The 25,257-nt window shown below is 42.5% G+C and overlaps 1 protein-coding gene and 2 long non-coding RNA genes across 9 annotated transcripts; 2 read left to right on the plus strand and 1 right to left on the minus strand.

Moving 5' to 3' along the window:
* The first annotated feature begins 8,301 nt into the window (after nucleotides 1-8,301).
* Nucleotides 8,302-9,198, plus strand: LOC147930710 (uncharacterized). Its single transcript, XM_087476995.1, has 2 exons — nucleotides 8,302-8,559; nucleotides 8,785-9,198. The coding sequence occupies exons 1-2, from the start codon at nucleotides 8,302-8,304 to the stop codon at nucleotides 9,196-9,198; spliced, it is 672 nt and encodes a 223-aa protein (XP_087333121.1).
* Nucleotides 9,199-12,171: 2,973 nt separating this feature from the next.
* LOC104732135 (uncharacterized) lies at nucleotides 12,172-13,859 on the minus strand. Of its 7 annotated transcripts, none has more exons than XR_015573865.1 (5): nucleotides 13,572-13,859; nucleotides 13,382-13,481; nucleotides 12,866-12,902; nucleotides 12,684-12,756; nucleotides 12,172-12,528 (listed from the first exon to the last, which is right to left on the minus strand). It is a non-coding gene; the product is annotated as an uncharacterized LOC104732135 (long non-coding RNA). The 7 variants fall into 7 exon arrangements; XR_015573867.1 differs by having other exon boundaries at nucleotides 12,633-12,756; XR_015573864.1 differs by having other exon boundaries at nucleotides 12,858-12,902.
* Nucleotides 12,339-12,826, plus strand: LOC147930711 (uncharacterized). Its single transcript, XR_015573871.1, has 2 exons — nucleotides 12,339-12,556; nucleotides 12,653-12,826. It is a non-coding gene; the product is annotated as an uncharacterized LOC147930711 (long non-coding RNA).
* Nucleotides 13,860-25,257: the final 11,398 nt, after the last annotated feature.

Raw genomic sequence — 25,257 nt, forward strand, 5'->3', positions numbered from 1 at the left:
GCAGTGTTTTACTTGTCAGGAGATGCTCGTGTGTGGTGGAGGTCGGTGACAGCACGGAGGGTGCAGAGGGGTATGTCTTGGGGAGATTTTGTGGGGGAGTTTAACTCCAAGTATTTTCCTCAGGAGGCTCTTGATCGTATGGAGGCACGGTTCTTGGGTCTGACTCAGGGGAACCGTACAGTGCGGGAGCTGGATGCAGAGTTCAGTCGGCTTGTGGGGTATGCAGGCAGGGCCTGGGAGCCAGAGGCGGCTCAGGTGTGGAGGTTTTTGTTGGCTCTGCGGGATGATTTGAGGACTCGGTGCAGAGTGAGGAGCTATGCTACGAGAGCAGAGCTGGTTGAGGTTGCAGCTGGGATAGAGGATGACTTGAGGTCACAGGTGGTTGTGGTCAGTTCTTCGGTGCAGCCACATCAGTCTCAGCCGCTTTCTGTTCCTAGCAAGGGCGGCAAGCCTGCGCAGGGGCAGAAGAGGAAGTTCGATGTTATGCAGAGATCGAGGCACGGGGGTGCGAAGTGCTTTGGGTGTGGTAGTAGGGACCACAAGGTGTCTAGCTGTCCACAGAGAGGTGAGCAGCGGGCAGTGACAGAGCAGCGGGCGGTGACGGAGCCGCGGACAGATACTCGAGTGTGTTACTACTGCAGAGAGACGGGGCATATCAAGCCTCGTTGTCCCAAGTTGCAGCAGAGGGCGGTAGCAGTGTTGCAGGCTGGAGCTCAGCCAGGGGTGCAGCAGGGTGTGCAGCACGGTGTGCAGCCGGTGGGTTGGATTGAGCCGACGACTCAGGTGTATTCGATTCAGGAGCCCGGTGGCACTAGTGCAGGAGCGATCACAGGTATAACCTCTGAGATTCGAACTTAGTCAATTCAATAGTTCAGATTATATTTGTTTTTGTTTGTGGTCAAGTGTTAGGTTCTCAACACATGAGGTTTGTGTAGGGACCTTGTTGGTTGGCGGGTTTAAGTCCCATGTTATGTTTGATTCTAGAGCTTCTCATAGCTTCATTACTCCGGATTGTGCCGTGAGTGCGGGGATCAGAGGGGATTCTGGAGAGCATTCAGGAGTTGTCAGAGTTGCTGGAGGCAAGTTTCTGAGGGTTATTGGACGAGCTGGAGGAGTTGATATTCAGATCGCAGGAGAGTCGTGGCCAGCGGATTTGCTTATCAGTCCAGTGGAGTTGTATGACGTCATTCTTGGTATGGATTGGTTGCACCGGTATAAGGTGCATTTGGATTGCTATCGGGGTAGAGTGGAGTTTGAGCGTCCAGGAGGGAAGTTGGTTTTTCAGGGTATTAGACCGACTTCGGGGAGTCTCGTGATCTCAGCCGTTCAGGCAGGGAAGATGATCGGGAAGGGCCGTGAGGCCTATCTGGTTACTATATCTATGCCAGAGTCAGTGGGAAAGTCTACGGTTAGCGGTATTCCGGTTGTGGGGGACTTTGAGGATGTGTTCCAGTCATTGCAGGGATTACCACCATCTCGGTCGGATCCTTTTACCATTGAGCTGGAACCGGGGACGATGCCGTTATCCAAGGCTCCTTACAGGATGGCTCCAGCAGAGATGGCAGAGCTGAAGAAGCAGCTGGAGGATTTGTTGGGCAAGGGTTTTATTCGTCCTAGTTGTTCACCGTGGGGAGCTCCGGTGTTGTTTGTTAAGAAGAAGGATGGGAGTTTTCGGTTGTGTATTGACTACCGGGGTTTGAACCGAGTTACTGTGAAGAACAAGTACCCTCTCCCGAGGATTGATGAGTTGTTGGATCAGTTGAGGGGTGCTACTTGGTTCTCCAAGATCAACTTGGCTTCAGGTTATCATCAGATCCCTATTCATGAGGCAGATTTGAGGAAGACAGCCTTCAGGACGAGATATGGGCACTATGAGTTTGTGGTGATGCCGTTTGGGTTGACAAACGCGCCAGCTGCGTTTATGAGATTGATGAACAACGTGTTCCAGGAGTTTCTGGACATGTCAGTCATCATTTTCATCGACGACATCCTGGTATATTCTAAGAGTCCTGAGGAGCATGCAGTACATCTGAGAGCAGTGTTGGAGAAGCTGCGAGAGCAGAAGTTGTTTGCTAAGCTGAGTAAGTGCAGTTTCTGGCAGCGTGAGATGGGGTTCTTGGGTCATATTGTTTCAGCTGAGGGAGTTTCAGTGGATCCAGAGAAGATTCAGTCCATCAGGGAGTGGCCGAGGCCGCAGAGTGCCACTGAGATTCGGAGTTTCCTGGGGTTAGCAGGTTACTACAGGAGGTTTGTTCGGGGTTTTGCGAGTATGGCTCAGCCGATGACTAAGCTTACAGGGAAGGATGTCCCGTTTGTGTGGTCACCAGAGTGTGAGGCAAGTTTTGCAAGTCTCAAGCAGATGTTGACTACCACGCCGGTGTTAGCATTGCCTGAGCAGGACGAGCCTTATGTTGTGTATACAGACGCTTCTAGAGTGGGGTTGGGTTGTGTACTTATGCAGCAGGGGAAGGTTATAGCTTATGCTTCGCGGCAGTTGCGGAAGCATGAAGCTAATTATCCTACTCATGATTTGGAGATGGCAGCAGTGATCTTTGCTCTTAAGATTTGGAGATCCTATCTGTATGGTGGGAAGGTACAGGTATTTACAGATCACAAGAGTCTGAAGTACATTTTTACTCAGCCTGAGCTGAATTTGAGGCAGAGGCGTTGGATGGAGTTAGTAGCGGATTATGATTTGGACATAGCTTACCATCCTGGTAAAGCTAATCTGGTTGCAGATGCCTTGAGTCAGAAGCGGGTGGCTTCGGCTCAGGAGCAGGATATGGAGGTGTTGGTAGGTGAGATTAGTGCATTGAGTTTGTGTGCTATATCACAGGAACCTTTGGGTTTGGAGGCAGTTGATAGAGCAGATTTGTTGAGCAGAGTGAGGTTAGCTCAGGAGAGTGATGAGGGGCTGGTGAATGCCTCTAAGGCTGCGGGTGCAGAGTATCAGGTTTTTGCCAATGATACTATCCTTGTGCATGGTCGGATCTGTGTGCCCAAGGGTGAGGATTTGAGGCAGGAGATACTGAGAGAGGCTCATTCGAGCAAGTTCTCTATTCATCCAGGAGCGACCAAGATGTACCGTGACCTCAAGCGGTACTATCACTGGGTCGGGATGAAGAAGGACGTAGCTGACTGGGTGGCGAAGTGTGATACTTGCCAGCTGGTGAAGGCGGAGCATTAGGTTCCTGGTGGTTTGTTACAGAGTTTACCCATTCCAGAGTGGAAGTGGGATTTGATCACGATGGACTTCGTGGTAGGTTTACCTGTGTCGAGGACGTTTGATGCTATTTGGGTCATTGTGGACCGTTTGACTAAGTCCGCGCATTTTCTGGCCATCAAGAAAACTGATGGAGCAGCGGTTTTGGCCAAGAAGTACGTGAGGGAGATAGTCAGATTGCACGGGGTGCCTGCTAGTATTGTGTCTGATAGAGATTCCAAGTTCACTTCAGTGTTCTGGAAGGCATTTCAGGCGGAGATGGGCACGAAGGTGCATATGAGTACAGCCTATCATCCTCAGACGGACGGTCAGTCAGAGAGGACGATCCAGATTTTGGAGGATTTATTGAGGATGTGTGTGCTGGATTGGGGTGGTCATTGGGCAGATCACTTGAGTTTGGTGGAGTTTGCTTATAACAACAGCTACCAGGCTAGTATTGGGATGGCTCCTTATGAGGCCTTGTATGGGAGGCCGTGTCGTACACCATTATGTTGGACTCAGGTGGGGGAGAGGAGCATATTTGGTGCAGATTTTGTTCAGGAGACCTCGGAGAAGATTCGGGTTTTGAGGCTGAACATGAAGGAGGCTCAGGATTGGCAGAAAAGTTATGCTGATAAGAGGAGAAAGGATCTTGAGTTTCAGGTTGGTGATAGAGTGTACCTCAAGATGGCCATGTTGCGGGGTCCGAACAGGTCATTGACAGAGACTAAGTTGAGTCCGAGGTACATGGGACCGTTCAGAGTGGTTGAGCGGGTGGGACCAGTGGCATACCGGCTGGAGTTGCCTGAGGTTATGCGTGCGTTCCACAAGGTATTTCATGTGTCGATGCTGAGGAAGTGTCTTCACGAGGGTGATCAGTTGTTGGCTAAGATTCCTGAAGATCTTCAGCCTAACATGACTTTAGAGGCGAGACCAGTGAGGGTGCTCGAGAGGAGAGTCAAGGAACTTCGGAAGAAGAAGATTCCTTTGATGAGAGTCCTGTGGGACTGTGACGGAGTAGAGGAGCAGACTTGGGAGCCCGAGGCGAGGATGAAGGCAAGGTTTAAGAAGTGGTTTGAGAAGCAGACCGCGACTTGAGCTTGTCTAGCCGGGTCCGAGTTGTAGTCCGTAGCTGGAGCGGGTACGGAGTATTCCAGCCCATCTCTCTTGATATTTGGTCGCTTAGGGGTGGTTGGTTGTGCGACTAAGAATCAAGATGAGGTGGTGCTCGGGATGCGGGTTGTTTGCTCCGGTTGTTGTATTTTTGCTTTTTCTGATGTATTTTCGTTGAGATTGTAACGATTATGACATTTTTGAGATTAATAAGATGAGTATTTTTCTTTATGTTTGACTGTTGTTGTCATGGGAAAAGAGAAATAGCTCGGGTTTCTATTTTTGGAAAGTTTCCATAAATAGAAAGTTTCCACAAAAGGAAGGTTTCCATAAATAGAAAGTTCTAAAATGGGAATGTTTTGTGGAAATGTTGAGGTAGATCTAGCCGGAAGATACTCGTTGGCATCAGTGTTTGTTTTTGCTCAAGGCCGTGCGAGCCTAACTCACGTGATACCGATAGCTCGATGGACTTTGTGGCCAGAAAGTGGGAGTGGTATGTTGCTTCGGATGACGATCCGAGAGCGCGCTTGAGGGTGACGACCCAAGAGCGGGATATGTGAGGCTCCCTGGATACCGTAGCTGTGAGCCGCGGCTCGGCAGTGAGCCGGTATGTCTCGAGGGTTGCGACCCGAGAGCGGGAGGGGAGTGGGCGCGTGAGACTCCCTGGATACCGTAGCTGTAGGCTGTGGCCTGGCAGTGAGCCGGTATGACTCGAAGGTTGCGACCTGAGAGCGGGGGGAGTGTGTGTGTGTGAGTGACTTCCTGGATGCCGTAGCTTAAGGCGGTTGGCCTGATAGCGAGCCGGCATGATTCGATGGTTGCGACCACGGACGGGGGAAGCACTGAGTTGTGAGCAAATAGTGTTTATGATGCGAGTATATTGGCTAGAGGGAGACCTCGAGGGTCAGTCGGAGGTGTGCGGGCTGTTGCGACAGTGGCACGGGAAACCTTGGCTGACGGTGCTTAGTCCGGTCTGGGGACATGCGGGCCGTGCAGACGGTGGCACGGAGGTCCTTGGCAGATGGACGGTATTGCGGGATTCGGGGACGAATCCATATTGGTGGGGGAGAATTGTAACACCCGCTAACCAAATTTTGGTATTTTGGTAAGGGTGTCGATCGACACCTCCTAGTGAGGCATCGATCGACACCAATTGTGGTCGGTTTGGTCGGTTCAATTTTAATTGTCCGGTTTGCGTGGTTGGTTTAGGGAATCCCTAAATCGAGTTTTAAAGGAAGAAAACGACCTAGGGTCGTGTTGTTTTGTCTTATTCGCCGTTTTTGAGAGAAAACACAAAGAGAGAGTGTTCTTGAGCTATTGGGAAGAGATTGAGAGATTCCTTGCTGTTCTTGGGAGATCCAAGGCTGGGAAGGTGCTAGAAGCTTGCTAGGAGTGAGGGAATTCGTTCTTGTTGGTCAGAATCTTCCTGCAAAGAGGTGAGTGCATGACCATGGCTTATCTAAGCTAAGATCTCTAGATTCTATGTGATTTGGTGCTTATGTGGTTGTTTCTTTGAGTTCTCTATGATATTTCGTTGCTGTCTAGGCTGGGTTTGGCTTCTGGGAGTGCAAGGAGCGGATTGGAGAAGCTTGGAGGCGAGATTCGGAGTTTCTGATCGAGGGAAATTGCTGCTCGGCATCGGTGTCGGTCGACACCAGTTGGGGTGTCGGTCGACACCAACGCGAGGACGGCTCGGGACTTTAGCGAGTGTCGAACGATGCCATGTGGAGGTGTCGGTCGACGCAAACTAGGGTTTTCGGGAGTGTCGGGCAGGGTGTCGGTCGACACCAGTTTGGTGTCGGTCGACACCCCTTGTTCAGTTACGATGGACGTTGCATGCTATGTATATTGCCTGGTTTGTTTTATTGATTGTTGTTTGCGGCATGTAGAGATCTTATTGCTTGTGTGTATAGCCCAGTAGATGGGAGGATTGCCTCACTGAGTGTTTATCAAATACTCATGCATCTCAATTTGTGTTTGTGGTGCAGGTAAAGGCAAAGTGTGATCGTGGAATCAAAGGCAATGAAGAGGAGGATGTTCTAGGGACTTGATTGTATGATTATCTGGCATTGTTAGGTTGCTAGAATTGAGTCTTAGAGCATTGTTAGGATTGCTGGTTGTTTGATTTATGCTGTTTGGGATTAATGCTGGATATTACTTATTTGGTTATTGGATATTGTTTTATTGGATATTTTTTGGTATGTGGTTCCGCTGTTGGATTGTGAATGTGGTTAGGTGGCTAGTGGGTATGGGACCACTAGTTGTAGTTATTTAATTATATAATTATTTATTATTTATTTAAAAAAAAAAAAAGGTCGGTTGTTTCAGAAATTCTTTGGGGCATTCTCAAAAATGTCCCTTTTTCCATACCTCTTTTTAAAAATACTCCTTCATGTTGACCGTTTTTAAAACTATCCCTCTTTATATACAAAATGACCAAATTACCCTTTTTTGAGTGACAGCAAGAATGTACAATCATCAAACTCGAAAATATTTTCCCGCCAAAACTTTTTTTCCCGCCAAAATCGAAATTTTTTTCCGAAAAAATTATTTTTTCCCGCCAAAAAAAAAAATTTCCTGCCAAAATCGAAAAATTTTCCCGCCAAAAATATTGAAATTTATACCTTTTAAAAACATTGTAAACGCTTTTAAAAGTTTTTTTTAAAAGCGTTTACAAGGTTTTTAAACACATTGTAAACGCTTTTAAAAACCTTGTAAATACTTTTAAAAAGCTTGTAAATGCTTTTAAAAGGTTTTTAAACACCTTGTAAACGCTTTTAAAAACTTTTTAAAAGCATTTACAAGGTGTTTAAAAACCTTTTAAAACCCTTTTAAAAATCTTATAAAAACTTTTACAAGGTTTTTAAAAACATTGTAAAAGCGTTTACAAGGTGTTTAAAAACTTTTTAAAAATCTTTTTAAAAACCATTTGAAAACCTTTGAAAAACCTTTTCAAAATCTTGTAAAAGCGTGTACAAGTTGTCTAAAAAACCTTTTAAAACTCTTTAAAAAATCTTATGAAAGCCTTTACAAGGTGTTTATAAGGCTTTTATAAGGTAGAAACCTTATAAAACCTTTTAAAAACCTTATAAATTTTTTTTTGGCGGGAAAAATTTTGGTCGAAATTTTTTATCAAAATTTTTTTGACAAAAAAATTTTTGGCGGGAAAATTTTTTCGAAAAATTTTTGGCGGAAAAATTTTTTCGAAAAATTTTTGGCGGGAAAATATGTCGAAAATTTTTTGGCGGGAAAATTTTGTTTTTCTTTTTATTGAATAAAATAATTTTCTTCTAAAGGTAAAATGGTCATTAAATATTAAAAGAGGGCAAAAATAAAAATGGCCAGAAAATAGGGTATTTTTGAAAAGGGGTATATCAAAAGAGGCATTTTTAACAAATTCTCAAATTCTTTTATATTATAGTGACATATTATTGACATTGCTATAACAAACTAATTTAGAGCGTTTATAGTTCTAACTTTAATATCAAGTTTCAGTATTTTAAAAATATTTCAAAATAACTTATTTAAAGTTAATTATATTTTAAAAATTATAAAATTCAACAAAAAACTATGAAATTGAATTTAAATATTCAAATTTTGACCCATTACACAGTAAAATTTTTAATTCAATAGTTATTATTTTTAAACAATAATATTAATTAAACTTGAATATTTTTTAGATTGAATCTTTTATATTTGTTTTTTAAAATTCAATTTATGGTATATCCGGAAATAAAACTATTTTTTAATTATAATAAATAATATAATAATTTATTTGTTTCACAAAATAGACTCATTATACTAAATAAAAGTAGAAGCTATAAGCTTCTAAGGCTGTCCACCTAAGCTTTAAAACAACCAATAGAGATTCAACATGTCACTAATTAACATTTTTAGAAATATTCAGAATTTTATATATTAAGAATTATTTTAAATAATTAATTGATCAATTAATTGATCGACAAACTAATACTTGGCGTTTGGATATGCTTAATGAGCATTTTGACCCACTTGATGTTGCATTCATAAGGGCTATACCTTTGGGTGGTAATCAAAAGGATGATCCTTTTGGTTGGCACTTCACGAAAACAGGGAAGTATACAGTCAAATCTGGCTATCACACTGCACGTCATGACGTGTCTCGGATTTTTGCGGCCACTGGCTCTGGCCCGGAAATTACCCCCCTGCTGGCTAGCGTGTGGAGGGCTCGTTGCCCACCTAAGATCCAACATTTTATGTGGCAGGTCTTAACTGGGTGTATTTCGGTTTCGGCAAATTTGGGACGACGGGGTATTGCTTGCGACTTACGGTGCGTGCGATGTGGCGCGGATGTGGAGACTATCAATCACGCAATCTTTGTGTGTCCTCCGGCCCGTCAGGTTTAGGCTCTAGCTCATGTACCAGTGGGACCAAATTCTTTCCCGACGGAATCAGTATATGCAAATGTTGATCATTTTTTGGGTCAGCAGAATCCTGGGGCCCATGTTGCGGCGTTTCCGTGGCTTATGTGGTTTATTTGGAAAGCACGGAATGCACGTGTTTTTGAAAATATTGTGGAGCGGCCGGAGGATATTGTTAGCTTAGCAGAGGGCGAAGCTGCAGCGTGGCAGAAGGCTCAGGTTGAGGACGACCCGGTGTCATATCCCACCATTCCAGCAGTTTTGGAGACCCCGGCTAGGGTGGCCACAACCTCCCTTCCTTCGGTTTTTTTGGGATACCGATGCTTCATAGATGGAAAGCAGGGGATTTGTATGCAGGTGCTGGATGGTGTTGTACCTCCGCCCAGACAGGTTTGCCGTTTTTGGGTGCCAAGAATTTCCGACGAAGTCTATCTCCATTACATTCTGAAGTTGAAGCTTTCCTTTGGGCGATGCGCTGCATGATTGGGCATGACTTCAGAGAGGTGGCTTTTTATACCGACTGCTCAGACTTGGTGAAGATGGTGTCTTCCCCTTCCGACTGGCCAGCGTTCTCGGCGTACCTTGACGACATCAAGACTGATAGGGAGGAATTCTCTTCTTTCTCTTTATCTCTAATTTCTAGAAATGCTAATGTAAGGGCGGATTCTTTGGCACGCCAAGCGCGTACATCTCCGCACCAAGTTTTATTTGTAAACGATTTCCCAACCAATTGGCTCGTTTGAGCTGATCTTTTGTTGTCAAAAAAAAAAAAAAAAAAAAAAAAAAAAAAAAAGAATTATTTTAAATAACCTATCAGGATTTGACATGTCATTCATTAAGATTTTCTAAATTTCCAGAATTTTTTAGAAAAAGGAAAATTTTAAATTTATGGAAATAAAAAAAACTATATACAATATCCCACATTGGCTAGAAAAATTTTAGACAATGGTTCAAACCAGTATAAATAAGATTAATATGCTTCCAACAAAGAATGAACAGGAAATCTTGATTTATAAGGCATCCAAGTTTAAAAGTTTTATTCAGTTTTATTCGGTTTGATCCTGTTTTTTATTTGATCGAACTAAAACTTTAAAAAGTTTCAAAAAAATATTATAATATTTAAATTTTTTAAAATTTAAATATTATAAATATTGAAAAATTTAAAAGTTTTTAAATATTATAATTTTAAAAATTTAATATATTATAATTTTAAAATTTTAATAGTTTAAAATATTATAAATATTGAAACCTTTTCAAAGGTTCAAATATTATATCCGAACCTTTTAAAAGTTTAAAATATTATAAATATTGAACTTCTAAAAGTTTTAGCTTTAAAAAGGTTTCAAAATATTATAATTTTTAAATTTTAAAAATTTCTTAACATCTAAAAGCTTTTTTAAAAAATTAAAATTTATAAATTTTAAAAATTGAAATATTATAAATATTGAAAATTTTAAAAGGTTCAAATATTAAAATATTTAAACTTTATAGAATGTTTTAAAATATTACAATTACTTAACCTCCATAGAAATTTTAAGATAGTATATCTATACTAATAAAAAGTTAAAGCTATAAACTCCTAAAGGTGTCCATATAGAATTTTAAAAAACCAATAAGAATTAGATATGTCGCTAAGAATTTTTTTGGAAATATAGTAGTAATCTATATTATTAAGATTTTTTTAAAAAATAAAATCTATAGAAATAAAAAAAATATGTACAACGTCCCACATCGGCTAGAAATTTTTTGACAATGGCTGAGAACCATTATAAATAAAAATAATATGTTTTTAACTATAAATTTATAAGGTTTGCTTGATTTATGCTTATTTATCAGGTTTCCAAATTTAAAAGTTATTTGATTTATTTTAGCAAATTAAATTTTTTAAAGGTTTAAATATTTTTTATAGAATGTTTAGAATTATAAATACCTCCATAAAAATGTTAAAATATTATAACTATTTAAACTCTATAAAAAGTAAAAGTGTCATTAATATTTAACTCTAAAAACAATGTTACAGATAATTAAACTACATCTAAAGTTTGAAATATTTTAAATATTTAATCTCTTTTAAAAATTTAAAAGTTTAAGAATTACTAAATATATATCAAATTTTTTAATATCTTGAAAATATCTTACTTATTTCCGTTTGTGCTTTATATCTCTTATGAGCTGTAAAACATATTTTTGTGTATGACTTTATAGATGATTTGATACTTTTACAGTAAAAATTTTATTTTTAAGTATAAGAAAGAAAGATTGACGTCGCAAGACATTGATTTGATGTTATTTGAGTTGAAAGAAGAAGGATCGACGAAAAACACAAATATTGTTTTTACTATACATGAGTTCATATTACTTTCTCTGCAAGTAAGGATTTTGGTTTGAGAAATATATGGATGAAATTATCAATAATTGGGTGCATGTGTTGACTATGCTGGTTTTCATGAATTGCACAATTTTTATGAGAAAAAATGATTTTGGTCTTGGAGTTTGATGATTTAACAAGTTGTGTGGTAGTCTAAAAAAAAGGTTTGTTTCAGTGAAAGAATGTGAAAAAGTTGACGAGGAAGCACAAGAAGAAGAGTATAACAAAGAACTGGACGGTAAAAGTAACGTGACAATTACCATAAAATTTGACAATGAAAATGACAAGAAAGAATATGAAGAATAAGAAAACATTAAATAAAAAACACGAAAACATAGGTGATAACGATCAATTAAATATGAAAAAGGAGATAAATTCATGATTATAAAATTGTTTCGTTTTTTTGGTGGCCAAAGAAATGGTTTAAGATATGTGAGGTCACCAGTTTGATCTGTCTCGCCTGGACGTCGAGTTAGAGTCATGATTTTTTTATCAGATTTGATTTTAAAACACAACTGATTTTTATATTTTTAAAAATTGCGTATATGAAATTTAATTTTTTCCTTAATAGTAATTTAAAGTTTTCTGTAAAATAATATTTCATTACTGTCATCAATCATATATAATTTTTTTCAAAATAAATCAAATAAACCCACGCGTAGCGTGGGTTCAAAATCTAGTATATAAAAATGAGAGTTGAACTATAATGATAATTAACAAATTAATATGTTAAGTTAGATATCAAAGGATTTTATTTGATGAAGAATTTAATAAAGGAAATTAATATGGTAAGTTAGATCATATCTAATGATTTTTTAGAATATTCTCTTTAAGATCTTTAAAATTTTTGGAAACAAAAAATCCAAACTATACAAATAATATAAAACTTAATCTATAACCTATTTGTAAACAACTTATTAAAATTATATAGTCTACAAAATAATGTTGTGTAGTTCCGTTTTATTATATAGGGGATATATTTTGTCAACGATTCAACAACGTACATGAGACTCTTACGGTTATACATTTTTTTTTCCTTGAAAAAGTTTAGATTAAAGAGGAAGAGATACATGAATATACTTGCAAAGTCAAAAGCAAAGTTTCAGATTTTATCTTAAAATTTCGAAAACATAAATGAGTTTATTTTATTGTACACGTTGACACTGTCTCAGACACAAAGATATATTTATCTAAAGAAAACCTTGTGAATGAGAAGCCTTTGGCTACGACAGAGGTTAGGCCGTTAGGGGACTGTTGGAATTATAGGTGGGGACTTGACAATGACCAGCTTTGGAGTATCCCCTAGAGGCTTGACAGTGATCGGCGTTAGATTTTTCGGAGGCTTGAAGAAGCCTGGAGGCTGAGGCTTGAAGAAGCCTGGAGGCCGAGGCTTGAAGAAGCTTGGAGGAGGAGGAGGTGGGGCTACGTAGAAAGTTCAAGTGAGTCTTCTCCATGGAAGTCATACAAAACCATGTACAATAAGTATACATAAAAATGAAATTAATTCAGTAAATTCATATTATAGTCTTTTTTGATCCTCTCAACTTACTAAACTGTTCTTTTTAACAGGGAACCATGATTCATCCTTCGGTGAACTAACCTTTTGCTGATATAAGGTGTGATTACATGCTTTTGATAACATGATCAAAAGTTTTTTTAACTAAGCTAAGTACCTGTAATTGTGAAATTTAGAACAATGAATACATGTATTCATTTAGAAATAATTAAATAAGTTGTTATATATTGTTACTCTTATCTTTTTTTTGGTAGCTACCTCCCTACCAGAGGGCACTATCGTCTAGATGGCTTGGATCATCATCTGAAAGTACATCATTTTTGATATTTTTGCATTAGTCTTCTGAGAACACATCACTTCACTCATCGACTTTGCTTCATATCAATAGCATTAGTCACTGGTGAACACCATCATAAGACTGGTGCAATTTATCAATAGAAATCATATGCAAATAGATGGATTTACTAATAGGAAAGAATTTCAGACTTTTGTGAGTCTAAATAACAAAAGCCTGAAGTTATTTTTTTTTTCTATTGTTGTGAAAAAAAAAAAATAAATAACTTAAGACTTTTGTTATGTTTTTTACAAAGATGTTTTGGTTAATGTTTCTGCATTTTCCAGTAATTTCATTATTTTCTAACTAATATTTTTATACGAATTAGCCATCCCAATTCACAGTTACAGTCCAATTATTACTCCATGGCTAAGAGTCTCTCTATGCAATTCGAAAACAAAATTTAGAAAACCAAAAGCTCATATCTGAAATAGATTAGCGAACAGACCTGGGATTTTGAAACGTGTCCGACTTTGTTTGCGTAAATGGGAATATCATCAGTGACCTTTTTCCGGTGATCAGAACAGTTGTGAAATGCCGTAGAGGGACTAGAGACCAGAAGAAGCGACGTTATCACCGGAAGTATCATATCCCCAATTCAAGATTCATGTCATGGAATCAAATTTAAGAAAAGATACCTTTGAATTTTAAGGATAGAAAAAGGATGGAGCATGGATGCATGTAGTTCTGTTTCTGGATTTCATACTGAATTTTGTGAATCAATCGAAGAAAGATACAGAATCTTCTGTTGGAACTATCTCGGAAAACTTTCCCTTTTAAAACAAAAAAATTAAAGTCACCACAAACATAATTTAGGGATATATTTACATATTTCTCTATTTTTGTTTTGAGGACAAATGTTTGTTGGATAACATTTGTATTAGACAAACAATTGTCCGTATATTTTTGTCAATTGTTTGTTGGTTAACTTAAAGTTTGCGGGTTGGGGCGGGTATAAATATTTCATTTCAATCTAAAGAAAATTTGCAGGTTTATTATTATTTATTACTAAAATTATATAATCTTTATTATTAATATGTTAAATAATTTAGTATTCAGATTAGCTATATACTTTATAAATTAATAAAAGATACGATAATAAAAAAAAAGCATAAAGTATATATTTATATATATTACTATATATATATACATATATATATATATATATTTTGAAACATTTAGCAAATAAATCTTGAAGTTGAAACATATTTACAATCATACCATTAACATTAAATATTTATATTTTATTAATTTACGATTTATTAAATTATGATAAGGTTTCCAATTTTAGTAAACAATTATTCCCCAATAATCACAACTTTCCAAAAAATCCGGAACCACTACTATTTGCATTAAATACTAATTTGATAAATTAATTAAATAAATATAAGTTTTCTTAAACTTGAAAAACAAATTCTTTCTAATCAAAGTAATAATATTTTGGGGGTTAAAGTCATTAAATCTGTTGCAGGTCAGACCTTACATGGCGGGTTCACACATATTATCACGTTTTCACCATTAAAACAAAACAAGAAGAATTGAATTAGTAAAATGTTCACATATACTGATCCTGTAAACTCAAGCGGGACATATGGGTTCAGACTGTATACTCCCATGGATTTTGTAGGATAATTTTTTGCAGGTTTAAGTCATTAAATCTGTTCCAGAACCCGACTTGATATTACGGATTTGAACTAACGCTAAAAATATTAATTTATTTCATCTATTATAGATTTTTAACTCACAAAATAATTAACCATCCTATGAAACCCGTAAAAGTATATATATGTCCGCAACCGTTTAAGTACATTCATTTTACTAAATATTTAATGGTATAAATCTTTTAACTTATAAAATATTTAAAGAAAAACATAACTAATATTAATGATAATTATTTCAAAAATAAATGTACATATATTTACTAAAATATTTAAATGTTTTAAAAACAGAATAAAAACAAAAATATTCCCGCAGTGTAGCGCGGGTTCAAACCTAGTAGTTCTATATAATAGCAACTAATTAAACATTTATTAAAGCAAATACATATGTCTTTGGCTGTTTGCCAAACAAAAGTAAGAACATAAATGAAATCAAAGCCTGACTTATAACAGTTGGCTACAAGGTTGGTATTACGACTACACAACATCAGAGATTTATAACACTTTAACTTTGTAACGCCCGCGAACCAATTTGTGTATTTTTGGTGTGGGTGTCGATCGACACCCTTGGTGGCATCGATCGACACCATGTTTTTCCGGTTTGGTCGGGTTTGATTTAATTGCCGAATTGGTTCGGTTTGGTTTGATTTAAAACCCTAATCGTGTGTTAAGTGTCTGGGACGAAAGAAGGGTTTCAGAAAGTCTCATTTGTCGCCGTTGAGTGAAAAGAAAGAGAGAAAAGAGAGGAAAACGTTTCTGAGATTTTCTGGGCTTGTTCTTGGAGTTTTTGGAGAGATCTGAAGCTGTAGGAGGGTTATCTGTTGCTGGAAACGAAGGGGGAGCTTCTGGAGGTGTTGTTTTCCACGTTTCTCAATCCAAACTTCTTGTTCTTAAGGTGAGTGCATGACCATGGCTTATCTAAGCTAAGATCTCTAGATTCTATGTGATTTGGTGCTTATGTGGTTGTTTCTTTGAGTCCTCTATGATATTTCGTTGCTGTCTGGGCTGTGTTTGGCTTCTGGGAGTGCAAGGAGCGGATTGGAGAAGCTTGGAGGCGAGATTCGGAGTTTCTGATCGAGGGAAATCGCTGCTCGGCATCGGTGTCGGTCGACACCAGTTGGGGTGTCGGTCGACACCAACGCGAGGACGGCTCGGGACTTTAGCGAGTGTCGAACGATGCCATGTGGAGGTGTCGGTCGACGCAAACTAGGGTTTTCGGGAGTGTCGGGCAGGGTGTCGGTCGACACCAGTTTGGTGTCGGTCGACACCAGATAGTCAGTGTCGATCGACACCATCTGGTGTCGGTCAACACCCCTTGTTCAGTTACGATGGTCGTTGCATGCTATGTATATTGCCTGGTTTGTTTTATTGATTGTTGTTTGTGGCATGTAGAGATCTTATTGCTTGTGTGTATAGCCCAGTAGATGGGAGGATTGCCTTACTGAGTGTTTATCAAATACTCATGCATCTCAATTTGTGTTTGTGGTGCAGGTAAAGGCAAAGTGTGATCGTGGAATCAAAGGCAATGAAGAGGAGGATGTTCTAGAGACTTGATTGATTGTGGTCTAGCTGTTGTTAGGTTGCTAGATTAAGTCAAAGGAACATTGTAGGATGTTAGTTGTTGGTTATCTCTTTATTTGATTGGTGTTATTGGTTATTGGATTAGAATGTTGGAATTCTTTTGGTTTAATGGAATTTGTTTTATTTGATTATCCGCGGTTATTGATTGATATTAGAATGTTAGTGGGTATGGGACCACTAGTAAATTAAGGTATTAAAAAAAAAAAAAAAAAACGGGAAGGGTTGTTTCATTTTGGTATCAGAGCCCTTACGGTTCTAGGACTAGGGTTCATTGTGCTTTTGCTGTTGATGTTTAGGATTCCATGCTATGATTGATTGTGTGGTTGGTCAATTGAGTGTGGCATGAAGTCCTAGAACATCCTCTTCGAGCCTGTGTTGTGATTCCACGGTAAGTTGTGTTTCTTGTGTAATAGAATTATTGTTTGCTTAGCCTTCTGTTCTTGGATGATACAGATGGTTAGGGGTGAGGATGCTGTTGGTCGCGGTCGTGGTCGTGGTCGTGGGCGTGGTCGTGGTCGGGGTCGGGGTCGGGGACGAGGTCAGGTTCCTGAGGCCAGTGTGAGTGTGACCCAGAGCATGGCCAGTGAGGAGGTGGCGGAGTCACAGGTTCATCCTAGTGTGTCTGGAGACCAGGCTGGTTTGGGTGACGGCAGGGCGGATGGGCCCGGTGTCGGTCACGGTGTTGCCCCGGGTGTGGGGGGTTGCAGCGGGAGGTGCTCTAGGCAGGGAGGATGTCTTGATGGACTTGCTAGCTTAGGTAGCTCAGGCTTTGCAGCGACTTCCAGCAGTTGTGCCGCCAGTGGTTGGTGGGCAGGATCCAGTAGTGCCGCCAGTGGGTGGTGGACAGGTTCCAGTGGTGCAGCCTGCAGCGGATTTGCAGGCAGGTGTGCAGCCGGGGGCCGAGGTAGTGGATGCTCAGTATGTGCGGATGATGGAGCAGCTGCGGCATGTGGGAGCAGGGTATTTCTCAGGAGGTACCGATCCGAGTGTAGCGGATGAGTGGAGAGAGCGGATGGAGGATATTTTCCTTTCGCTTAGGTGTCCCGACCGGTACAGGGTGGATCTGGCAGTGTTTTACTTGTCAGGAGACGCTCGTGTGTGGTGGAGGTCGGTGACAGCACGGAGGGTGCAGAGGGGTATGTCTTGGGGAGATTTTGTGGGGGAGTTTAACTCCAAGTATTTTCCTCAGGAGGCTCTTGATCGTATGGAGGCACGGTTCTTGGGTCTGACTCAGGGGAACCGTACAGTGCGGGAGCTGGATGCAGAGTTCAGTCGGCTTGTGGGGTATGCAGGCAGGGCATGGGAGCCAGAGGCGGCTCAGGTGCGGAGGTTTTTGTTGGCTCTGCGGGATGATTTGAGGACTCGGTGCAGAGTGAGGAGCTATGCTACGAGAGCAGAGCTGGTTGAGGTTGCAGCTGGGATAGAGGATGACTTGAGGTCACAGGTGGTTGTGGTCAGTTCTTCGGTGCAACCACAGCAGTCTCAGCCGCTTTCTGTTCCTAGCAAGGGCGGCAAGCCTGCGCAGGGGCAGAAGAGGAAGTTCGATGCTATGCAGAGATCAAGGCACAGGGGTGCGAAGTGCTTTGGGTGTGGTAGTAGGGACCACAAGGTGTCTAGCTGTCCACAGAGAGGTGAGCAGCGGGCAGTGACAGAGCAGCGGGCGGTGACGGAGCCGCGGACAGATACTCGGGTGTGTTACTACTGCAGAGAGACGGGGCATATCAAGCCTCGTTGTCCCAAGTTGCAGCAGAGGGCAGTAGCAGTGTTGCAGGCTGGAGCTCAGCCAGGGGTGCAGCAGGGTGTGCAGCACGGTGTGCAGCCGGTGGGTTGGATTGAGCCGACGACTCAGGTGTACTCGACTCAGGAGCCCGGTGGCACTAGTGCAGGAGCGATCACAGGTATAACCTCTGAGATTCGAACTTAGTCAATTCAATAGTTCAGATTATATTTGTTTTTGTTTGTGGTCAAGTGTTAGGTTCTCAACACATGAGGTTTGTGTAGGGACCTTGTTGGTGGGCGGGTTTAAGTCCCATGTTATGTTTGATTCTAGAGCTTCTCATAGCTTCATTACTCCGGAGTGTGCCGTGAGTGCGGGGATCAGAGGGGATTCTGGAGAGCGTTCAGGAGTTGTCAGAGTTGCTGGAGGCAAGTTTCTGAGGGTTATTGGACGAGCGGGAGGAGTTGATATTCAGATCGCAGGAGAGTCGTGGCCAGCGGATTTGCTTATCAGTCCAGTGGAGTTGTATGACGTCATTCTTGGTATGGATTGGTTGCATCGGTATAAGGTGCATTTGGATTGCTATCGGGGTAGAGTGGAGTTTGAGCGTCCAGGAGGGAAGTTGGTTTTTTCAGAGTATTAGACCGACTTCGGGGAGTCTCGTGATCTCAGCCGTTCAGGCAGGGAAGATGATCGAGAAGGGCCGTGAGGCTTATCTGGTTACTATATCTATGCCAGAGTCAGTGGGGAAGTCTACGGTTAGCGGTATTCCGGTTGTGGAGGACTTTGAGGATGTGTTCCAGTCATTGCAGGGATTACCACCATCTCGGTCGGATCCTTTTACCATTGAGCTGGAACCGGGGACGATGCCGTTATCCAAGGCTCCTTACAGGATGGCTCCAGCAGAGATGGCAGAGCTGAAGAAGCAGCTGGAGGATTTGTTGGGCAAGGGTTTTATCCGTCCTAGTTGTTCACCGTGGGGAGCTCCGGTGTTGTTTGTTAAGAAGAAGGATGGGAGTTTTCGGTTGTGTATTGACTATTGGGGTTTGAACCGAGTTACTGTGAAGAACAAGTACCCTCTCCCGAGGATTGATGAGTTGTTGGATCAGTTGAGGGGTGCTACTTGGTTCTCCAAGATCGACTTGGCTTCAGGTTATCATCAGATTCCTATTCATGAGGCAGATGTGAGGAAGACAGCCTTCAGGACGAGATATGGGCACTATGAGTTTGTGGTGATGCCGTTTGGGTTGACAAACGCGCCAGCTGCGTTTATGAGATTGATGAACAGCGTGTTCCAGGAGTTTCTGGACGTGTCAGTCATCATTTTCATCAACGACATCCTGGTATATTCTAAGAGTCCTGAGGAGCATGCAGTACATCTGAGAGCAGTGTTGGAGAAGCTGCGGGAGCAGAAGTTGTTTGCTAAGCTGAGTAAGTGCAGTTTCTGGCAGCGTGAGATGGGGTTCTTAGGACACATTGTTTCTGCAGAGGGGGTTTCAGTGGATCCAGAGAAGATTCAGTCCATCAGGGAGTGGCCGAGGCCGCAGAGTGCCACTGAGATTCGGAGTTTCCTGGGGTTAGCAGGTTACTACAGGAGGTTTGTTCGGGGTTTTGCGAGTATGGCTCAGTCGATGACTAAGCTTACAGGGAAGGATGTCCCGTTTGTGTGGTCACCAGAGTGTGAGGCAAGTTTTGCAAGTCTCAAGCAGATGTTGACTACCACGCCGGTGTTAGCATTGCCTGAGCAGGACGAGCCTTATGTTGTGTATACAGATGCTTCTAGAGTGGGGTTGGGTTGTGTACTTATGCAGCAGGGAAAGGTTATAGCTTATGCTTCGCGGCAGTTGCGGAAGCATGAAGCTAATTATCCTACTCATGATTTGGAGATGGCAGCAGTGATCTTTGCTCTTAAGATTTGGAGATCCTATCTGTATGGTGGGAAGGTACAGGTATTTACAGATCACAAGAGTCTGAAGTACATTTTTACTCAGCCTGAGCTGAATTTGAGGCAGAGGCGTTGGATGGAGTTAGTAGCGGATTATGATTTGGACATAGCCTACCATCCTGGTAAAGCTAATCTGGTTGCAGATGCCTTGAGCCGGAAGCGGGTGGCTTCGGCTCAGGAGCAGGATATGGAGGTGTTGGTAGGTGAGATTAGTGCATTGAGTTTGTGTGCTATCTCACAGGAACCTTTGGGTTTGGAGGCAGTTGATAGAGCAGATTTGTTGAGCAGAGTGAGGTTAGCTCAGGAGAGTGATGAGGGGCTGGTGAATGCCTCTAAGGCTGCGGGTGCAGAGTATCAGGTTTCTGCCAATGGTACTATCCTTGTGCATGGTCGGATCTGTGTGCCCAAGGGTGAGGATTTGAGGCAGGAGATACTGAGAGAGGCTCATTCGAGCAAGTTCTCTATTCATCCAGGAGCGACCAAGATGTACCGTGACCTCAAGCGGTACTATCACTGGGTCGGGATGAAGAAGGACGTAGCTGATTGGGTGGCGAAGTGTGATACTTGCCAGCTGGTGAAGGCGGAGCATCAGGTTCCTGGTGGTTTGTTACAGAGTTTACCCATTCCAGAGTGGAAGTGGGATTTGATCACGATGGACTTCGTGGTAGGTTTACCTGTGTCGAGGACGTTTGATGCTATTTGGGTTATTGTGGACCGTTTGACTAAGTCCGCGCATTTTCTGGCCATCAAGAAAACTGATGGAGCAGCGGTTTTGGCCAAGAAGTACGTGAGGGAGATAGTCAGATTGCACGGGGTGCCTGCTAGTATTGTGTCTGATAGAGATTCCAAGTTCACTTCAGTGTTCTGGAAGGCATTTCAGGCGGAGATGGGCACGAAGGTGCATATGAGTACAGCCTACCATCCTCAGACGGACGGTCAGTCAGAGAGGACGATCCAGATTTTGGAGGATTTATTGAGGATGTGTGTGCTGGATTGGGGTGGTCATTGGGCAGATCACTTGAGTTTGGTGGAGTTTGCTTATAACAACAGCTACCAGGCTAGTATTGGGATGGCTCCTTATGAGGCCTTGTATGGGAGGCCGTGTCGTACACCATTATGTTGGACTCAGGTGGGGGAGAGGAGCATATTTGGTGCAGATTTTGTTCAGGAGACCTCGGAGAAGATTCGGGTTTTGAGGCTGAACATGAAGGAGGCTCAGGATCGGCAGAAGAGTTATGCTGATAAGAGGAGAAAGGATCTTGAGTTTCAGGTTGGTGATAGAGTGTACCTCAAGATGGCCATGTTGCGGGGTCCGTACCGGTCATTGACAGAGACTAAGTTGAGTCCGAGGTACATGGGACCGTTCAGAGTGGTTGAGCGGGTGGGACCAGTGGCATACCGGCTGGAGTTGCCTGAGGTTATGCGTGCGTTCCACAAGGTATTTCATGTGTCGATGCTGAGGAAGTGTCTTCACGAGGGTGATCAGTTGTTGGCTAAGATTTCCGAGGATCTTCAGCCTAACATGACTTTAGAGGCGAGACTAGTGAGGGTGCTCGAGAGGAGAGTCAAGGAACTTCGGAAGAAGAAGATTCCTTTGATGAGAGTCCTGTGGGACTGTGATGGAGTAGAGGAGCAAACTTGGGAGCCCGAGGCGAGGATGAAGGCAAGGTTTAAGAAGTGGTTTGAGAAGCAGACCGCGACTTGAGCTTGTCTAGCCGGGTCTGAGTTGTAGTCCGTGGCTGGAGCGGGTACGGAGTATTCCAGCCCATCTCTCTTGATATTTGGTCGCTTTGGGGTGGTTGGTTGTGCGACTAAGTATCAAGATGAGGTGGTGCTCGGGATGCGGGTTGTTGGCTCCGGTTGTTGTATTTTTGGTTTTTCTGATGTAATTTCGTTGAGATTGTAACGGTTATGACATTTTTGAGATTAATAAGATTAGTATTTTTCTTTATGTTTGACTGTTGTTATCATGGGAAAAGAGAAATAGCTCGGGTTTCTATTTTTGGAAAGTTTCCATATTTCCACAAAAGGAAGGTTTCCATAAATAGAAAGTTTCTAAAATGGGAATGTTTTGTGGAAAAGTGAGGTAGATCTAGCCGGGAGATACTCGTTGGCATCAGTGTTTGTTTTTGCTCAAGGCCGTGCGTGCCTAACTCACGCGATACCGATAGCTGGATGGACTTTGTGGCCAGAGAGTGGGAGTGGTATGTTGCTTCGGATGACGATCCGAGAGCGCGCTTGAGGGTGACGACCCAAGAGCGGGATATGTGAGGCTCCCTGGATACCGTAGCTGTGAGCCGCGGCTCGGCAGTGAGCCGGTATGTCTCGAGGGTTGCGACCCGAGAGCGGGGGGAGTGGGCGCGTGAGACTCCCTGGATACCGTAGCTGTAGGCTGTGGCCTGGCAGTGAGCCGGTATGACTCGAAGGTTGCGACCTGAGAGCGGGGGGAGTGTGTGTTTGTGTGAGTGACTTCCTGGATGCCGTAGCTTAAGGCGGTTGGCCTGATAGCGAGCCGGCATGATTCGATGGTTGCGACCACGGACGGGGGAAGCACTGAGTTGTGAGCAAATAGTGTTTATGATGCGAGTATATTGGCTAGAGGGAGACCTCGAGGGTCAGTCGGAGGTGTGCGGGCTGTTGCGACAGTGGCACGGGAAACCTTGGCTGACGGTGTTTAGTCCGGTCTGGGGACGTGCGGGCCGTGCAGACGGTGGCACGGAGGTCCTTGGCAGATGGACGGTATTGCGGGATTCGGGGACGAATCCATATTGGTGGGGGAGAATTGTAACGCCCGCGAACCAATTTGTGTATTTTTGGTATGGGTGTCGATCGACACCCTTGGTGGCATCGATCGACACCATGTTTTTCCGGTTTGGTCGGGTTTGATTTAATTGCCGAATTGGTTCGGTTTGGTTTGATTTAAAACCCTAATCGTGTGTTAAGTGTCTGGGACGAAAGAAGGGTTTCAGAAAGTCTCATTTGTCGCCGTTGAGTGAAAAGAAAGAGAGAAAAGAGAGGAAAACGTTTCTGAGATTTTCTGGGCTTGTTCTTGGAGTTTTTGGAGAGATCTGAAGCTGTAGGAGGGTTATCTGTTGCTGGAAACGAAGGGGGAGCTTCTGGAGGTGTTGTTTTCCACGTTTCTCAATCCAAACTTCTTGTTCTTAAGGTGAGTGCATGACCATGGCTTATCTAAGCTAAGATCTCTAGATTCTATGTGATTTGGTGCTTATGTGGTTGTTTCTTTGAGTCCTCTATGATATTTCGTTGCTGTCTGGGCTGGGTTTGGCTTCTAGGAGTGCAAGGAGCGGATTGGAGAAGCTTGGAGGCGAGATTCGGAGTTTCTGATCGAGGGAAATCGCTGCTCGGCATCGGTGTCAGTCGACACCAGTTGGGGTGTCGGTCGACACCAACGCGAGGACGGCTCGGGACTTTAGCGAGTGTCGAACGATGCCATGTGGAGGTGCCGGTCGACGCAAACTAGGGTTTTCGGGAGTGTCGGGCAGGGTGTCGGTCGACACCAGTTTGGTGTCGGTCGACACCAGATAGTCAGTGTCGATCGACACCATCTGGTGTCGGTCAACACCCCTTGTTCAGTTACGATGGTCGTTGCATGCTATGTATATTGCCTGGTTTGTTTTATTGATTGTTGTTTGTGGCATGTAGAGATCTTATTGCTTGTGTGTATAGCCCAGTAGATGGGAGGATTGCCTCACTGAGTGTTTATCAAATACTCATGCATCTCAATTTGTGTTTGTGGTGCAGGTAAAGGCAAAGTGTGATCGTGGAATCAAAGGCAATGAAGAGGAGGATGTTCTAGAGACTTGATTGATTGTGGTCTAGCTGTTGTTAGGTTGCTAGATTAAGTCAAAGGAACATTGTAGGATGTTAGTTGTTGGTTATCTCTTTATTTGATTGGTGTTATTGGTTATTGGATTAGAATGTTGGAATTCTTTTGGTTTAATGGAATTTGTTTTATTTGATTATCCGCGGTTATTGATTGATATTAGGATGTTAGTGGGTATGGGACCACTAGTAAATTAAGGTATTAAAAAAAAAAAAAAAAACGGGAAGGGTTGTTTCATTTTGGTATCAGAGCCCTTACGGTTCTAGGACTAGGGTTCATTGTGCTTTTGCTGTTGATGTTTAGGATTCCATGCTATGATTGATTGTGTGGTTGGTCAATTGAGTGTGGCATGAAGTCCTAGAACATCCTCTTCGAGCCTGTGTTGTGATTCCACGGTAAGTTGTGTTTCTTGTGTAATAGAATTATTGTTTGCTTAGCCTTCTGTTCTTGGATGATACTGTAACACCCGCAAACCAATTTTTGGTATTTTGGTAAGGGTGTCGATCGACACCTTCTAGTGAGGCATCGATCGACACCAGTTGTGGCCGGTTTGGTCGGTTCAATTTTAATTGTCCGGTTTGCGGAGTTGGTTTAGGGAAAACCCTAGCTCGGGTTTTTAAGGAGGGAGCTCGAGTTTTTCTCCTCTCTTGGCCGCTTTTGTCAAAAACAGAGAGAAAGAGGAGGAAAGCTTTGTTCTTGAGTTCCTGGGAGTTTTTGTGAGATTTTCTTGCTGTTCTTGGGAGATCTAAGGCTGGGAAGGTGTTAAAAGCTTGCTAGGAGTGAGGGAATTCGTCCTTATTGGTCAGAAACTTCCTGCAAAGAGGTCAGTGCATGACCATGGCTTATCTAAGCTAAGATCTCTAGATTCTATGTGATTTGGTGCTTATGTGGTTGTTTCTTTGAGTTCTCTATGATTTTTCGTTGCTGTCTGGGCTGGGTTTGGCTTCTGGGAGTGCAAGGAGTGGATTGGAGAAGCTTGGAGGCGAGATTTGGAGTTTCTGATCGAGGGGAAATCGCTGCTCGGCATCGGTGTCGGTCGACACCAGTGGGGTGTCGGTCGACACCAACGCGAGGACGGCTCGGGACTTTAGCGAGTGTCGAACGATGCCATGTGGAGGTGTCGGTCGATGCAAACTAGGGTTTCCGGGAGTGTCGGGCAGGGTGTCGGTCGACACCAGTTTGGTGTCGGTCGACACCAGATGTTCAGTATCGATCGACACCATCTGGTGTCGGTCGACACCCCTTGTTCAGTTACGATGGACGTCGCATGCTTTGTATATTGCCTGGTTTGTTTTATTTGTTGTTGTTTGTGGCATGTAGAGATCTTATTGCTTGTGTGTATAGCCCAGTAGATGGGAGGATTGCCTCACTGAGTGTTTATCAAATACTCATGCATCTCAATTTGTGTTTGTGGTGCAGGTAAAGGCAAAGTGTGATCGTGGAATCAAGGCAATGAAGAGGAGGATGTTCTAGGGACTCGATTGGATGTTGTCTGGCATTCCTAGGTTGCTAGAGTTGGGTCATTAGAAACATTGCTAGGTTGCTGGTTCCTTGTTTCTTGTTGTTTGGATTGATTATT

The sequence above is a fragment of the Camelina sativa genome, chromosome 12 (assembly GCF_030686135.1).
Source record: "Camelina sativa cultivar CO46 ecotype springtype chromosome 12, ASM3068613v1".
NCBI classification, from domain to species: Eukaryota; Viridiplantae; Streptophyta; class Magnoliopsida; order Brassicales; family Brassicaceae; genus Camelina; species Camelina sativa.

Bases quoted from the DNA above. Each gene is read 5' to 3' on its own strand.
- LOC147930710 (XM_087476995.1), top strand. From the start codon at position 8,302: ATGCTTAATGAGCATTTTGACCCACTTGATGTTGCATTCATAAGGGCT. The intron at 8,560-8,784 runs GTCTTAACTGGG...TTGGGTCAGCAG, and splicing joins TCCAACATTTTATGTGGCAG to AATCCTGGGGCCCATGTTGC.